Source organism: Typopeltis vanoorti, chromosome 20 (genome assembly GCF_054136105.1).
Source record: "Typopeltis vanoorti isolate ZY-2024b chromosome 20, IOZ_Tvanoo_1.0, whole genome shotgun sequence".
NCBI lineage: Eukaryota > Metazoa > Arthropoda > Arachnida > Uropygi > Thelyphonidae > Typopeltis > Typopeltis vanoorti.
Window position 1 is genome coordinate 8,965,027 of NC_143568.1, and position 18,839 is coordinate 8,983,865.

General features: G+C 35.5%; 1 protein-coding gene across 1 annotated transcript in view; it reads left to right on the plus strand.

Annotated features, from left to right (window-relative positions):
- The window catches only part of LOC150095219 (ATPase family AAA domain-containing protein 2-like), a 538,448-nt gene that overhangs the window by 98,086 nt on the left and 421,523 nt on the right, over positions 1-18,839 (plus strand). The window contains exon 6 of the mRNA XM_090410622.1: positions 9,630-9,744. Within this exon, the coding sequence (XP_090266748.1) occupies positions 9,630-9,744 (115 nt within the window). The remainder of the gene's footprint in view (positions 1-9,629; positions 9,745-18,839) is intronic.

Genomic DNA, 18,839 nt, shown 5'->3' on the forward strand with positions numbered 1-18,839 from the left:
CATACTCAATAGCATTAATATCGCAATGATATGGTGGTAGCCTCAAAGCTAGAAATCCATGCTAGAAATCTGCAATGTTATTTGCAGAGAGCCAATCCATAAGAACTTGCTTCTTATTAGACCAATTTGGAACTTTGTTTAATCGAATAGAGTGATATGAAGCGTTATCAATTATAACAACAGCATTTTTAGGAAGGTTTAGAATCAGTTTTTCTTCTGCCCACTTTTCGAAGATCGTAGAATTCATTTGCCCATGATAATCTCCAGTAGTTGAATTGGCTTTGTATAGTAAGTTTGAATTGGGTAAAAAACCCATTTCTCCACCCGCACACAAAATTATTATGTGCCACGAGGCATTTCCAGTTTGTAGCACTCCACATTCTTCTTTAGACTGCCAACATTTTCCATAAGTTAAATTACTATCAATCCAAGTTTCATCTAGATACACAATCGAGTTTTCCTCCTCCTTGAAAGTCTTATTGCTCTCAAATACTGCGTTCTAGATAAAACAATGTCACTTCACTCCATGATAAGTTTCCTTTTATTCTGGGACTTTTTAAAACAAAATCCGATTTCATGAAGTATTTTCCTTAAAGTTTCTCTTTTCCAAGGAAAATTAATTTTTTCTTTAAGCACAGGAATCAATTTCGGAACAGTTGGCACTCTTTTCTCAACCACTTAAAATTCATGAATAGTTCTTATAGCGTCTACATCAAAATCATTCAAAGCTACAGTTTCGATGATTTTCTTTACTCTGGCGCTTTTTTTTTAGGAGATTTAAATTTTGGCTTACCTTCACCTTTTGATTCCCTAAGAATATTTTTAACAGTCGACCCCGAAACGCCCGCAATTGCACTTGCACGTTTTATGACTTGAGAAAGGGGAACAAGGAGACGATTCTTTTTCGCAGAACGTCAGCACATTATTCAATATTCTTTTGCAAGAGCTACTGAAACGTTTAACAACAGAACTTGTTGACTGTACTGGATCCATCATACAAATTAATAATAAAAAAATAATGCAAAAAAGCAACAACAAAAATCTAGCTAGTACTAGTACAGCGACAGACAAGAAAGCACGTGATTTCGCATGTTGGCGACCAATTCGTACATCCTTCATTTCTTTCTCCCCTTCAGCATGAATCGACTATTCTTGGCAAAATGCCAAGGCGAGATCTACAAACAGTGGGCGAACTATAACATTATTGCAGCTGGCAACCTCAACAATTACTACCCACTCCTTCACTGCCCAAGTCACACATTTTCTTCTGTCTAAAGTGTGCACTTGTTCTTCAGAACTGACATCCCATGTCAGATATTGCAAAACTTTGATTCTCCCTGTATAATCAGCAACTTGTCGTTTTTATTTCCTGTCTCTGTTGCTCTCCAGAATTCAATAATCACTCTGACTTCTTCATCTCTCTCTCTCTCTCTCTAAGCTTGATTTTCTACAGTAAAAATACCCTAATTGTGATGTCATCCTTCTTGGGGAATTCAACATCCACAACTCAGATTGGCTTCCCCTCTCCAGTTCCACTGATCACAATACCTGACAGCTGCCTCCAGTCTGTCAGTACATTCAATCTCTTCTTAACAAACTTCCCTTCCAGATATACTGTGGTTGTCAGTTCTCTTCTTGGTAACTCAGATCACAACCTTATACAAAGTCTCCATTGCCATGGAACAACTGTGACCCAACAATTCTGTCTCTTGTACTTTGGTACTACAAGCATGCTGAATGGGATGACTTCTGTGCCTTCTACTCTTCCTTTCCATGATTTGACTACTGCTTCTGTTCTTCCAGTCCAAACATATGCCTGGACTGAATAACAGAAATTATCCTGCAGGAATATCCTCATTCCACCCTAAATCTCTGGCTACCATTTTAGTCTCTGTTCTCAAAAAAAAAAAAAGTGTATATCAATTCATTATGAAAAAAATGCAGCATGTAATGATGTAACTGTTTAAAAAAAAAAAAAAAATCCAAACCATATTTTGAAAGGATAAATGAAACTTGACTCCTGTGCAAATGCCTGTCAAGCTTTCTGCTCCCTTGCCAAAGCCATTGGTTGTAGTTTTTGCCCACAGTGTTTCCACCACTCTCATTCCATAGTTAACTCCACCCCAAAGAACAAGTTTTGACTTACTAGATCACTCTTGTCATCCATAATCTTCAACTAGAAAGAAATCAAAAGAATCCTTAATAACCTGAAGACAAATAAGGAATCTGATCCTGATTGTATCTTATTTCTTGTGTTAAAAACTTTTCCTCAGAATTACACCCATCATATATTGCTTTTTCAATCTATACCGTATAACTGACATTACCTACAGCAAGGTTTCCCAAACTTTTTTTTTCCGTGGCCCAGTTATTTTAATACTTCATCTTCGTGACCCACTTGACTTGAATGTTCATAGAGTTTTCATTTATTATTATTATAATAAAGAAGCATTTACTCTTACAAAAATATAAAGAAATTAAACTAAAGCCAAGTAATTTATTATGAGAAGTGTGATGCTGCTGTTTGTTAACTAGCACTTTCAAATTTTCATCTTTTCTTCCAAACTTCAGGTTTGGAAGAAAAGAGGAAAATTTGAAAGTGCTGCACAACAAATAACACATAATGGTTTGTCATCAGCACCCTCGATGAAACTAAATTGCATGTAATCCTCAGAATACTGTCGGGTTCGGTACATCTTTTTTGTAAGAGTAGTAGACAACACATCGTGTAGCTGTTTGTTACTGCTATTCTCAGAACTCGTGCCCGGCTGCATGTCACTCGATTGTTCATTAGTGCTAATCGAAGAGTTTGTAACCGGCACATTGTTTGTTTGTTGTTTTATTACCCATTTATCCATCGTTAAATGGGTAATGGCAAGCGAGATGAAGAAAGAATGAAATAAATTATTTAGAAACAATTATAATAATTACGGTTGTTCAGCCGAATCCACCGGGCAAGGTACACGTAATCAGTAAATACAAAAAAAATACGCTCTCTCTCGATGCTTAACTCAAACTGAACAAGCAGAGTGAGTACGTGGCAGATGAGTAAAACAAACGCCAGACTGCCAAATGATTTGGCTGGTGGCACGGTTGCCACCGTGCAGCCTTGCTATTAGTTGAGCTACTTTACCACGAACAAAGAGACTGTGAAATGGCGATGCGGATGTGGACGGAGCACGTTTTTCGTCTCTATTAATTAAATTATTTATTCATTAGTCCTGATTAAATGCTATTTACTTGTATTTTAGAGTTTTGTGAAAAAAAGAAAACCCAAAAACGAAACACCTAGGTTTTCGAGAGTTTTTTTAGGTGACCCGGCATTTAGCTTTCATGACCTGGTGTTGGGTCGTGACCCACCATTTGGGAAATGCTGCCCTACAGCATGGAAAAAGGTTCTTATCCAGCCAATTCTAAAGAAAAGTGATAAAAGTCAGCCAACGAACTGCCATCCAAATTGCTTTTCACCTCCATTCTCTGAAAGACAGCAGAACTATGGAGAAGGTCATCAACAGCCAATTTCTGTACCACTTGGAGATCCAGTAACTAACTAGTGACTAGTAGTGTGGATTCTATCACTCCCAATCCATAGCTGATCTTTGTAGTCCACTTCTGGCATGGAAAAATTCAAAGAAATTCATACAGTTGCACTTGCCATTTCAGAAGTATTTGATCACGTTTGACACACATGGGTCTATTTAGCAAACTTATATTCTTTGGTCTCTTTTCCATATTCTGCAACTGGATTTCCAGCTTTCTTGCTGTTTGCTCATTACATGCCGTAATGGATGATTTTTCTCCTCAGAGATTTCCCCACCAATGCAGGAGTATCTATCCCAAGGTTCTGTCCATTCTCTTCCTCCTGCATATATAAGACCTGCTCTCACAGACTTTAAATCCCATCCATGGATTTGCTCCATTCCTCCTTGTCATTTCACATACCTTGTAGTGCTCAATTTTTATAGCTCTCAAGATTCACTACAACCAGTGTCCTGTACTCTGATGTCCTGGCTATAATATAATGGTAAGGACAACCTTATAGACTTCAATGCTACGAAAATGTAGTCCTGCCTAATCTCTCACATGAAAGCTCTTTTATCTTTTACCCTAACTTTTCATAATACCTAAATCTAAAACATGATCAGATTTCTCTCTTGGACTGACCTACATGTTCAACCTATCATAGTGCAAACACGTCATAGCTTCTGCAGCTGCCAAAAAAACTCTGTATACTTTTTCTCCCAAGACACTACTTCACACCTTTACAGCTGCTAAGCTCAATTCATCCAACTATGGAATATTGCATACACATTTGGGGGTAGTTGATACACCGAAATCCTCTCTAACATTGCTTGATGTTATTTAGAAGAGGATGATCTGGTTAATTAATAATTCTTTTCTTACAGATCTACTTCATTCCCTCTCGTAGACATTCAGTTTCCAATTTATGCCTTATCTACAGATATTTCATGGACATTTCTATGCTCAGTTGGCTGTACTCATTCTTCCACTTTCTTCCAAAATCATAAGAACAAGATCTGTTGTTAAATACCACTCATAAACAGTCTAGCTCCAGACTTACTGACCCAACTTCTCTGCTACCTCTTTTGTTTTATCTGCATCTGTTCTTTGAGTATCATATCCTTATAGACATGTATAATGCTGTGCATTATGGAAACGGCCACTACCCAAACTGGTTTGACCTTTATTGACGTCTCATCAGTGGGAGCTAGACCCAGAGGTGATACCAAGGTTGACGTAATGCAGAAGTCATATTTCCATATATGAGTAGCCAAAAGGTGTCACACCTTATCACTAAAATACTCGGGATTAGAGAGAGAGAGAGAGAAAGGTTGGAAGTTTTTCCACTTGGTTATACTATAAATTAAAAATGCAAGAAATTATATGCTTGGTTTAATAGTCCTTTATCCAAGTATAAGCAAACACGTCATATTTAATTTATATTTATAATTATAAACTATAACTAATTTATAATTAATAAATTATCTTTATAAATTATAATCTTTAATTTATAGTACAACCAAGTGGGAAAACTTCCAACTTCTGAACTGTTTGCATTAAAGGGAATATCTGATCCTGACAACCTTTGTTTGGCTTGAATGCAGCTTGTTCTTCAAGTTTACCTTCCTCAATTTTTTTGAGCCTTGTCTTTGTAAATCTTACCTGGAATACTCAGTTAATGAAATTCCTCTAATTGTTATATTCAGTTTTATTTACCTTTTTATAGATGGTATTATGAGCTCTATTCCATTCTGCTAGAATACAACACTGTGACCATCTGAATTATCTAATGAGCCTTTATAAAAACCTTACAATTACTTTTGAGCATTTGTGGTCAAATATTGTTTATTTAGCTCTCTCTCCACATTTTTGATGATATTGTATTCCTCTTGATTATTTTTTACCACCATCACCTCTTGTTTCATTCAGTAATCTTTCAGAGTAATTACTCTGTATATGGAGAATATCTTTATCTTTGGTTATTAAGTAATTTTTATCATCTCTGATTCCTTTTAGAATACTTTTTCATTCATTTTTAAGCACAATCTTAGCTTCCAGAATATTTTGCCACCTTTCTGATATTTATTTTCTATTTTCTTACCTACAACAGGACCACTTGTCAATGACTGGTGTGGCACATTACTGAGGAGTGGAGTGACCATACATCATCCGATGATGTCCAATGAACTTATTGAATGATGTTCTTACCATAGCCTTCCCATGACTTATGTTTAGCTACTTTCACTTTCTTACATTTTCCTCTTAAGCTGACTTGTTTGCCAGGAAGTTTTGATATTCTTCTTTTTTTTTTTCCTCATTCTCTCTTTAACTTCCTGAGTCTACATCCAGAGTTCTGATTTTCTATTTTTGCAGAAAACCTTACAATATGCCTCTCTGGCTAAATCAGTCAATGTTTTTTGAGATCAGCCATTGACTCCCCAAGGTTTTGTTCCATTTTTTGTTTTTAAATAATATTTATGTATTTGAGTCTGTAGTTCACCTCTGAAAGTTGCTTAACTTTGATTCTTTTAAAAACTTTCTTAAACACTGTTTTTTTCAGTATGATATTCAGTTTCATTTGTCAGAACTGAGCCTTGCACAAAACTAAATTGTGCTCACTTCCTATTTCAGATTTTCTTATTTTAAACCAGTGTGAAAATATCACTGTCAACAATAACATAGTCAATGAAACTTTGTTTTTTTTCTAGGCTAGCCTGGTGGGCCAAGTGGTAAGCGTACCCGTTCTTCAACCAACAGATCACGGGTTCAAATCTTACTGTGGCCATGGATATTTGTGATTGTCTTATCTTGTGTACTGCTATGGCACAGAATGACCTTTGCTGCCCTTGCACCATTAAAACTATAAATCATCATCTTTTCTCCATGTGAATTTGTGCACATTTTTATATTGGAATATGGTATTAGTATCTATTATGGGATATAATATATATATATATATTATATATATATAATATATCTATGATTAGGATTATGGGATCTAAATTGTAGAATAGGAAATGATGTGAGACATACAAAAATAATTTGGGAAAATTTGGAGAAAAGAGCAAAGCTAATAATAATGGCAAATATCTGTTGGATTTCTGCTCAGGACATGGATTGGTTATTACTAACACCATGTTCCAACATAAAAATGTGCACAAATTCACATGGAGAGAAGAGGCAAGGAATAAGAAAAGTCTCATTGACTATGTTATTGTTGATAGTGATGTTTTCTCCGTGATGCAGGACACCAGAGTGTACAGAGGATTTGAAATTGGAAGTGATCACTATTTAGTCTTGAGCAGGATAAAATTGAATTTCATATTGAAAAGAATAACATGTAAGAAAGTTTTAAAGCAAATAAAAGTTGAGCAGCTCTCAGATATGAACTTTAGACTAAAATACATAAGCATGATTGGGGGAAAAAAAAAATGAAAGAGTTTGAAACAGGAACCAAACCTTTTAGATTCAGTGGCAATCCCTGAAGAAAAAAACATTGATTGATTCAGCCAGAGAGGCATGTGGTGAGGTTCTCTGCAAGGATAGAAAAATCAGAACTCCATGGTGGACTCCATGCAGGAGGTTAAAAAGGCAGTGAAGGAAAAGAAGAAAGCATATTAAAAGTTCCTAGGCAAATAAGTCAGGTTGTGCTCTTAGAAAATGCTGAGACAAATGTAAGAAAGTTAAACAAGCCATGGAATGACTTTGGTAAAAACATAGAAAATAAATATCAAGAAGGTGGCAAGATATTTTAAATGCTGTGGAAAAAGCACAGAAATTTAGGAAAGAGTGCTGTAAAAGAATTAGAGATGATAAAGGTGACATGAAAACTGGAGAAAAGATACCCTTGATACACGTATGGAGTAATTACTTTGAAAAATTGCTAAATGAAATGATGTGATGACAGCACAGTGATAAACACTCAACACACATGCAATCAGGAATACATATTCATACTTGAATTAGAAAAAGCCATCAAAAGCCTGAAATGTGGAAAGGTAGCTGGAATAGATGATATTCGACCAGAAATGCTCAAGTATGGAGGTATAAAAGTCTTACAGTGGCTACACTGCATAGTTCAGAAGGCATGGACAAAGGGAGGAAAAAGGGAAGTAAAACTGAATATAAAAAATTACAAAAGTATTTTCCTGCTGAGATATACCTGGTAAGATTTATGCAGGTATTCTTGAGAAAAGGTTGAGAAGGATTTTGGACAGAAGCTTAGTGAAGAACAAGCTGGTTTCAGGCCAAAATAGAGGCTGTCAGGATCAAATTTTCAGTTTACGACAAATAGTTGAGAAATCATGAGAATATAACACAGATCTATATTTAAGTTTTGAAGATCTGGAAATGGCATATTACAAGGTGCCAAGAGAAAAGCTATTCAAAATACTACAGTGTATGGTGTCAATGGGGCATTGTACCAAACAATATTTAGTCTTTATTTGAGTTGCAAGTCAGCAGTTAGAATTGAAGGAAGTACAGGAAGATGGTTTAATGTTAAATCTGGTGTCAGACAAAGATATACATTATCCCCTCTATTATTCATTATCTATATAGATCACATCATGAAGGAAAGTGGTATTAAACATGATATCAAAATTGGAGATGTTAATCTCAGCTCTTTACTTTGTGGATGATATTATACTTCTAAATGAATCCAGTACATGTCTGCAAGATTCCCTGACTAGATTGAATAGCTGCTGTAATAGATATGGTATGAAAGTCAGCAATAACAAGACGAAGACAATGAAAATAGACAGAAGCATTGAAAATATCAACTGCTTTGTGAATGGAGAACCTAAACCTATAGAACAAGAAAAACATTTCTGCTACTTAGGCATGATTTTTAGTGAGGATGGTAAATTAAATATGGAAATAGAAAATATGGGAAAAATCAACAAAGCTGGTATGGTTGGAAGTCAACTGAATAAATTTATATGGAATAAGAGAGAAATTAGTCAAAACACTAAATTAGCTATATACAAGACAGTTTTCAAACTAATTTGAGTTTATGGATCTGAGAGCTGGGTTAGAAATAACAATGACCAAAGACTAGAGACCCAGATATGAGAGTCCTGAGAAAGATTAGGGGCGATATTATATTAAAAACAAGGATATTAGGAAAGATCTAAACATTGTTAGCATCGAGGAATGTGGTCACTTAAACAGAATGGGAGAGGAAAGATTAGCAAAACCAGTTTTCTCTGCCAGATTGGCAGGAAAAAGACCCAGAGGAAGACCAAGATATATATGGATTGATACAGTAAAAAAAAGTGCCTTAGAAGACAGAAATGTAAGATCTGATAATGTTGGAGTCTTGACAGGTAACAGATTGATTTAGGAAAATTGTAGATAGGAAGTTAGTGGTGATGTAAGTTTTTCATGTAGTACTATCATATCCTGTACACACCCATTGAAGGTGCATGTCAGGAATTTGATGATGATGATGTATTAGTAATGACTATTGCATATGTTGAACAGTAAAACAGCAGGTTCTTAACTTTTTATTAACTTTGATCTTTTCTCCAAATTTTCCCGAGAATTTCTGTTTGTGTGGTTGTCATTCACTCTGCTGTTTAGATCTCTAATGAAGACTTTTTCTTTGGCTTTGTGTCTGCTGGCTTTTCTAATGCCTTGAAAAATTCCTCGACCTCTTCATTAGTAGGATAAAACCTTCTGTGGTACCATCGACACAAAAAATTCATTGCCGAATAGAATTCGTTAGTTTAAATGGAAATTTTGTAGTTCTGATTTAAGAAGAGAGTATGCTGTATATTTATATCCTTGTTTTATCTTAAATTCGAAAATATTATGATCAGAAAATTTAAATATGAATTAAAATTTCTGTTTTCTGTAAATGTATCAAGTGCAGTTTACTTCTAGTTCTGACTTAGCCTAGTAACGCATATCGATTTCATTATTTTTGAAGTTTTGAAATATTTACACTTTGAGTGTTGTAAAACTTCAAATTCATTTATGTTTTTGTAAAAGAATCTTGCAAAGAACAGCTTCTGTTATTTTAATTTCATTTCTCTTTTTTATTATTATCAGGCCTGTTAAATATTATGATCAAAATTTATCGTGTTTGTTCATTTGAATTTTAGAACCCTCACGGCCAAAGAGACCAAGTCTTTTTCACACGCCACAATCTCATCATCGGCGCACTAGGGAACGTCACAGCTTTAAGTCACCTGCCCATAGGAGTCCCTTATTTAAAAGGTTGGTCAATTTTTTATTTTTAATGTACTGAAACATTGATTATTCAGAAACTTTATATTATTGAAGTGGTAATATTTATATCAGTTGTACATTATGTTAATTCTTAATATGTTATACTACAGTGTTACTGACGTTACTATGAAAAAAACAAATGCTATATTGCATGACACACACACACACATATATATATATAACAGATATAATGCATAAACTAACACTGATAGAATAACTCGATTAGCAGTTTTGAACAAGTGATTTTGCCAGCTATATTGTGTATGCATGTTCGTTAATGCCAGAACAGCAAGACAACTTTACAGTGCACTATTGTTTCTGTTTGCTGAGCTCAGGTTTCCAGTTTCTGCCCAAAGGAAATTTAGATGGGATCAGCAGAATAGGATGGTCTAAACAGTTTATAGAAACTGCTTCCTTATTAGAATAAAGAAGCAGCAACAAGACACAAAACTGAACTCAGTTGAAGTGATATATGAAGTAGTTTTCATTTTAGCCCCCCCCCTCAGGAAATCAGTTTAACAAACCATTCATTAGCCTTCATATCTTGTGTTTGCCATTCATATTGTTGTACATGGAAGATTCGCATTAAGTTTTGCTTTCAGTATTCAGTTGATATAGTAGTTGCAAACAAATAACAAACAAATTTGCAATGCATTAATTCACTTTAGAAATATTATTGTGATAATAACAGTGCATTTCTTGATTATGTTTTATTCTATGGAGCCACTATCCCATTTCTTTCTAGTAAAGTAAACTTATAAAACTGTTTGTTTTTTTGGAGACATAAAAAGCCACCCATTAATGGGAGAAAAAAAAAAAACGATCTCAAATTAAATACTTCTGGGTATACTTCCATTAGGCTAATTGACTGGTTAAACATGTTGGGGCCAATCATCTAATATGTGGATTTATTGCTGATTACAAAAGGAATAAGAGATACAGAAAAATAATGTAGTGTAACCTCCACTCCTTTTTCTCAAAGAGAAGTTTTGAAGCCTGTCAGTGAAGACCTTTAAGGAAGCCCACAAGCTGAAGCAGCAAGAGTTACTAATTATATATTTGGTTATATCCTTTATACAAGTATAAGCAAACAAAGTTTGCTTACACCTGGATAAAGAATATAACCAAATGCCTGAAGTACTTTCAGGAGTGGGGCAGCTTGTGGTAAAGGTGGTATAAGTTCTCATCACTTGCCTTAGTATCCCATAATGCAAAGCGCACATCCTTGTGGGCATGTATAATGCTGTGCATTATGGGAAGGGTCATTACCCAGACCGATTTCAACCTTTATCGAGGTTTTGTCAGTGGGAGCCAGACCCAGAGATGGTGATACCAAGGTGGAAGTAATGGAGAAGTCATATTTACCTATACCAGTTGCCAAAGGGTGTCACACCCTATTATTAAAATTCTCTGGATTAGAGATAAGTTTTGGAAGTTTTTTTTCACTTGTCTATGCTACTAATTATATATTTGGTTTTATCCTTTATCCAAGTGTAAGCAAACAAAGTTTACATCTGAAGTACTTTCGGGACTGGGGCAACTCATGGTAAAGGTGGTATAAGTTCTCATCACTTGCCTTAGTATCCCATAATGCAAAACACATTTTCTTGCAGACATGTATAGTGCTTTGCATTAAGGGAATGACCCTTCCCTTAATGGTAGTGACTCTTCCCTTAATGCATAGCATTATACGTGTCCTCAAGGAGATGTGCTTTGCATTATGGGATACTAAGGCAAATGATGAGAACTTTTACCATGAGTTACCCCAGTCCTGAAAGTACTTAAGGCGCAAACTTTGTTTGCTTACAATTGGATAAAGGATAAAACCAAATACCAAATATATAATTAGTAGCATAGCCAAGTGAAAAAACTTCCATAAACAGGAAGAGTTAGACACTCAAAACATCAACTCTGGAGAAATTCACTCATCATGTCCACTTACAATGTTTGTACCCTCTTGAAATTTGGAAAATCATCAACTTTGCATTGGAGCAGAGTCAGCAAACCTTGATGCAATCTGCATCCAAGAACACACAGATAGAGAACAGAGTGAATGGAGTGAAACCACATTCTCCGAGAGAATAATGGCCATAACTTTAAACTCAAACCCAAAAGCAACAATAATCTGTACCTGTACACCTACTGAGACTTGAGATGAAAACTCCAAGAATGCTTTCTACAATCAACTCCCAGACTTTTTGCATATTGTCCCAATACACACAATCTCCACATCTTAGGTACTGATTTTGATGCACAAATTGGATCAGATGTTTCAGGAATTACAAAAATATAGGGCATTTTATGTACCACAGTACAACAGATGAAGATGGATATCTTCTAGCTGAATTATGCAACACTCATAATCTTATTAATCTGTGGAGCAAATTTCCACACAAACCTGGAAGGAAATGGACCTGGAAACATTCAAATGAAACAAGATCACATATTGATCATATTTTAATCAGTGGCAAGTGGGTGAGATCAGTTCAAATTGCAGACCCTTACAACAGTGTAGAACTAAACTCCAATCACAGAACAGTAAGTGCACATATAAAACTTCATCTCAGTGCTTTTAAACCTAAAACAAGAAAAACAAATAAATATTTCTGGAATAATTAGGTCTTCCTACCATACAAACTCAGTATAAAGAAGCACTAAAACAAACTATTCTACACCCACACTTCGTAGAGCCGACCTTGGCAAAGTGCCAAGAAGAGTCATTTCATGCTGAATGGGAGAAAGAAATAAAGGATGTATGAATTGGTCACCAACATGCGAAATCACATGTTTTATACGTAAATTTCCTAACTGTTGTACAAGCAAAATAGTTACCACTTTAAGAACTAGAATTTTCATAAAAGAAAAGCTAATTTTCCGATGTATAATAATAAACACTCATTCCACGAAACACATTGATTACCCTATTATCGGAATGGATTCTCCTTCTTTTGACATGCGCAGAAATGTCAAAAGGTCTCGCATCTGTGGGCGTACAGTAATGGAATGCTCAATGTCTGAAGAACCATTCCAGAGCTTTGATCATATTGTACAATTCATCCATGAATTAGCAGCAAAAACTTTGGTCACCAAGACTTCATCTTCTCAAAAAGAAATAGGTAACACACACACACCATAGAAAAATCGGTAAGGAAATACAATGACATTAAGCAGGAATCAGGTTGTATGATCAGTTTGTATTTTACCATGTTGTACGATCATTTTGTATTTCAAACCAGTTTTAACTTATGGATCTGAGAGCTCTGTCAGAAATAAAGCACTTAACCAATGACTAAAGACTGCAGATATGAGAGTCTTGAGAAAGATTAGAGGCGTGAACAGATGGCATCAATGGCAATATCATATTAAAAATGAGGCTATTAAGAAAGAACTTGACATTGTCAGCATCCAGGAATGCATTAGCAGAGCTAATCTCAGATGGTATGGTCACTTAAACAGAATGGGCGAGGAAAGATTAGCAAAACAAGTGTTTTCCGCCAGGTTGGCAGGAAAATGACCCAGAGGAAGGCCGAGATATAGATGGATTGATATGGTACAAAGTGCATTAGACGATAGAAGTATAAGATCTGATAATGTTGGAGTCTTGACAAGTAACAGACTGATTTGGGGAAAATTGTATATAGGAAGTTAGTAATGATGTAAATTTTTCATGTAGTGCTATCATATCCTGTACACCCCTTGAGGGTACATGGGAGGAATTTGACGATGATATAGGAATCAGGATGCACATTCCACATAGTTAGCTAAAAGAACTAAATGAGGAAGTATATATGGCCTTTCAAAATGATAAGGAAAACCACATCCAGGCTGTCTGTCAAAAACTAGAACTATCAAAATAACCATAAATCCAGAAAAATATACCAGGTAGCTAATTCCTTATGCAAAGAGTGGAAGCTCAAAAGACTGAGAATAATTGCTAAAAATGGCAAGATACCTGATGAGAAAAATGAAGAACTCTTACTATGGAAGAACCACTTTGAAACTATAATAATTCATCATTTAACTTTACTATTAGATGCCGTTCCAGAAATAATAATCTGAAAAGAACTTCCCATTATGTGTAACAATTTTACACTGCATGAATTTGAAACTGCACCAAAAACTTAAAAGCATGAGAAACCACCTGGATGAGATGGTATAACAGCAGAAGCTATTAAACATTGAGGAAATGAGCTTTGGAAACAACTTAATTATCTGTAATACAGCTCTAGTTACATTCAACATTGTATCACAATGGAGAAGGCTTAATATAATACCAGTACTCAAGAAAGGCAATCTGATCAACCCTGAAAATTACAGGGGAATCACACTATTTCCTACCATATTGAAAATCTGTAACAGGATACTGCTGAACTGAATTGACCATATATAAACCTGTTCTACAAAAATCAAGCAGGTTTCTTGAAAAACAGAACACATTGGCTGTCTTAGAAGGTCGCTAAAAGGAGCAAGAGATGAAACCTTCCTTTGATCTTAAACTATATAGATTTCTCAAAAGCTTTGATTCAATCTATAGAAAAAGGATGTTCAAGTTCTCAGTTATTGTGGCATACCTTTAAAAATAACCAAAGCAATAGCAGAACTATACAAGAACTATCATGTAATGGTTAATGTAGAGATGACTGAGAGCTTTACTATTTCTTCTTCTTCAGGGAAACTCTTTGATACTGTATCTTTTCATTATTACCCTTAATTATGTATTCAGACTCACAAGAAATGCATACGGAATAACTCTCTAAGATTCAACAGGACAAATTCAGTCTCTGTTTTGCAGATGATGTTGTATTGGTTGACTTGAATATTCAGATTGCCCGAAACCACTTAGATAATTTATGTAAAAATCTAACACTAATTGGGTTGACAGTCAATAGCAGTATAACTAAAGTTCTGAAGAACAGAATAGAAAGGGGGAAAAAAGACTAAATGACCACATTCTTGAAGCAAATGATTTTCAGTACCTTGGATCCTACATCGATACTCTGACATAGTGAAAAGAAAACACAAAAAGCTCTTCATTTCCATAGAAGGCTAGCTAATATCTGGAAATCCAATCTCATCTCCACAAATACCAAAATTCGTCTGTACAAAACTACCATCCATCCATCCATCTATTCATTGGACATCAGATGTGCCGTATGGTCACTTCATACTATAGAAATCTAACTAATATCTGGAAATCCATTCTCATCTCCACAAATACCAAAATTGCACTGATTGGATTGGATTGGCAGTTAGTAGCAATAAAACTAAAGTAGTGAAGAACAGAATAGAAGGAAATATTAGGCTAAATTACCACATTCCTGAAGGAGTAGATGATTTTCAGTATACCTTGGTTCCTACGTTGATACTGTAACACATCAAAAAGAAAGCACAAAGCTCTTCAGTTCCATAAAATTTTAACTAATATCTGGAAATCCAGTCTAATCACTAAAAAATACCAAAATTCATCTGTACAAAACCGCCAATCAAGCCATATTTACTTATGGTGCCCAGACATCAACACTACTCAGTGAACAGTTAATATCATCAATTGCGCCTTCGAACACTAGGATATACGTGCAAGATTGCATTCCTAATACTGTCGTTCTTGAAGAAAACCAGCGAAGACTCCCTAACAGAAAAAAAATTCAAAAAAGTCAATTGAGATTGTTGGGACACCAACTTAGACATCCATCTTCACCTGTGTTCAATGTTCTTGCTCTCTACAGGCCAACTAATCGAAGACCAAGGAAACAGTTTTGGCAATGTATAAGCAAACTTCTTTTTGAAGATGAGGCTAGTTCATCTGACATTTACCATCACAAAACAAAGCAGCCTGGCTCACTTTCATCTAATTAACTTTAACTCCATGAATTTTTGCTATATGAATATTTCTGTATTTCAAATTGAAGATGTATGTCTCATATTCACCACACTTCACCATACATGTGCTGAAGTTGCGAAATCCAAGGCATTTCCCACTCATGGTATCCCTTGGATTTCAGTTTGCTTGGTTGTTGATTGAATAGCTGCAAAAGCTACCATACCATGAAAAAATCATTAAAAAAAATTAATTAATTAAATAAACTGAATGTCTACTTAGACATTCAGTTTATTACTTCCATTTTTAATATAATTTTTCTGTACCAAACTACCTTTTGTACTGTTAATGTAAATTTTGTACTGTTAATGCTATTTGTTCACTTCCCTGTACCAGAATGAACAAATGGCATTGCTAATTCTGGTACTGCATTCTGTTATTCTTGCATTTTTTGAAGGCCTGGAGTTAATCAATGAGAGATGGGTCATTGATCACTTCTAATTGCTTTCTCCTGTACTGGTGAAGTTTACTTTTTTATTTTTTTTTTTTTTTATTTGGGGGGTGGGTGGTACTTCCCTAAATTTAAGAACAGCATTCAATGGTTAGATCTTTGAGTCTTATTACGGTCAAAATTTCATTATGGGTCCATTCACTCAAACTGTGTTGCATGCAGCGGACAGATCTATGAATGCTACTGAGGTTTTAAGGCCTTTTTGGAAACCAGCTTCTATGTATATGTGTAGTGAGGGTAAGTACTTGGTTGCAGCAGCTGCGAGGATCTCTGAATCCACTTGTTCATTTGGTACTATGGCATTAATCAAAGTGTAAATTTGATTATAGAATAATTGTTCAAAAAGTTTATAGGGAATACTTAGTAAAGATATTGGTCAATAGTTTGCTACATCAGTAATGTTAGATCTTGAATGATGGTTCTATCAAGAATAGAACTGCTCCATTCAAGATTTAACAAGAACAACCATATCAAGCAAAAGCACACTTGTATTCTTGGCAAAACAGACATAATATGTAAAAATGCAGATGTTAACTTTGCTTAAGAAGGGAATTAAAATATAAAGAAAGAAATTGAATCCTAAATTGAAATGAAATTGAAGAAGGAAATAAGTATTAGATTGTATGTTTAAAGTATTGTCTAAAATAGATGGAAATCTTAAACTTTCAAAAGCACCAATATTAAACTATGCCATGTATAAAATCGCGTATTGTCGTGCAAACTAAAGTACAAAGGTTGCTGTGTGATCACCAAAGATGATGTAACGAACGATGAGTAGGCATTCGTTGAAGGCACTCGAATTTTGCATTCCCCGAAGAGAGCAGTTCTCGTTCAGCGAGGAGGTGACAGCCAATTGGCAAGCGTCATAGACAAGCTTGGAGTACGGAAGAGGGCGCTATAGAAGAGTTTAAAAACGAACTCACGGGGTTGGAGGCTCTCTCTTAGTTCCCTCTACATTTTGGTTTTGGTTCCTGTGGTGTTCCCATGTCGCGTGCCCCCCCCCCCCCCACAACGTGGGTTACAGGTTCGTAGTTCCGAGGCGGGTCAGCGCACGGCTGATATCTGATAAGATGGCAGGGCAGCAGCGAGTTTATTGTTCATAGTTCCGAGGCGGGTCAGCACGGCTGATATCTGATAAGATGGCAGGGCTTATTGCTCGTAGTTCCGAGGCAGGTCAGCATGGCTGATATCTGATAAGATGGCATGGCAGCAACGTGTTTCTAGTTGCTGAGTGGCGCGAATCGAAGAAGTTGAGTATGAGATGACGACATTGTTTCGAGTTTTGGCCATCGGTCTGGTTCTAACCGATGAGAAGGCAGCAAAGGATTCCCTTTGAAGATAATTTGTGTTAAAAGCAGCGTCGTGAAAAGTTCGTAAGCCCAGAGGAAACAAAGAAAAAAATTGGGACGAGCATGTGACTCCACGTGGCGGCAGATCACCGTATAAGGGGACAATCCATAACAAAGAACAGACGGAAGGATCGAGAAATCGTCTAACAAGGTGGTAATGTACAAATTCTTCATTTTTTGTATTATCTATTAGTGATGAGTGTAAAAAAATGGACAGAGATTAGAAAAGAAGATAGTGAGAATTTAGAGACAGTTTCATGTGTTAAGTTAATTGAATTGGACTGGTAGTCTGCATTCTTAGATTGTCTAAACCCTAGTTAATGTGTATGGGTCGTTAATAGCACTAATTTAATTTGATATCGGGAACCATGTTTGTGATTTAGATGAATCATGAGAGTGTATAAATAACTTGCCTGTTTGATTACCACTGCCTTGCTTTACCCGTTTTTTAGTATTGATCTTGATTAGCTTTGAATATACGTGTTCGTCATATTGATCTAGTAGTCTGAAAGCATGAGAGCATGCAACACTTAGTTGAATGTGAATTGATCTTTGTTAGCAAGTTTTATTTAGAATTTGAACTAGTGTTTTATGATGAATGTGTACTTATTTAACCTAGAGATGTAAGATTAGAGTATTTTGATAATTAGAATGTTCCTTATTGTTTAGCTAGTAAATTAGAATTTTGATATGACATATCTTTGATGTGTGGAAGCTTAATGTATGTAATCTTGATAATTAATAAACATGTTTTTCCTATGTAAGTCTGAGTCTGTCTGAGCATGAGATTGAAATTACCACTCGTTAAAGTTCGAACCTGTGAATAAGGGGAAATTAAAGAAAGTTTAGGCCATGACTGCAATGTTGAAGTTTCTATAGGCACTTAATACTTTAATAAGATTAGGTAATACTTAAACTCTGGGAAGGTTTCTTTGCACAAGAACTCTTCTGTACTAGGACTCTGGCTGGCGCAGCTAAAATAAATAACTTTTGTCAGAGTTCCGAATAGAGAAGCAGCCCCAGAGAGATAAGTTAGAGATTTCAGGCTTAGTTGGTACGACAAGGATTTAAGATAGAAAATTTACAAGAAAGTGACGCCACACAGAACACAAAGAAAGAAGAAGAAGATATAACAGTAGGCTCTTTTCCAGGTTTTAGGATTACTATAACTTTGCTCCACAGGAATTCCTTTGGGATGTTCCTGCTTTCTAGAATTTTACAGAAAAACTGCAAATTTCACTTACGATCATTACTTCCAAGATGTTTAATTAACTCAGGGTATATATCATCCAGCTGCTGCTTTGTTATTTTTCAGTGATTTAAATGCTTGAATCAGTTCGTTTTCAGTGAGTTGCATTGAGAGCTGGTTATTTTGTTTGACACTTCTATAAACATGGATATATTT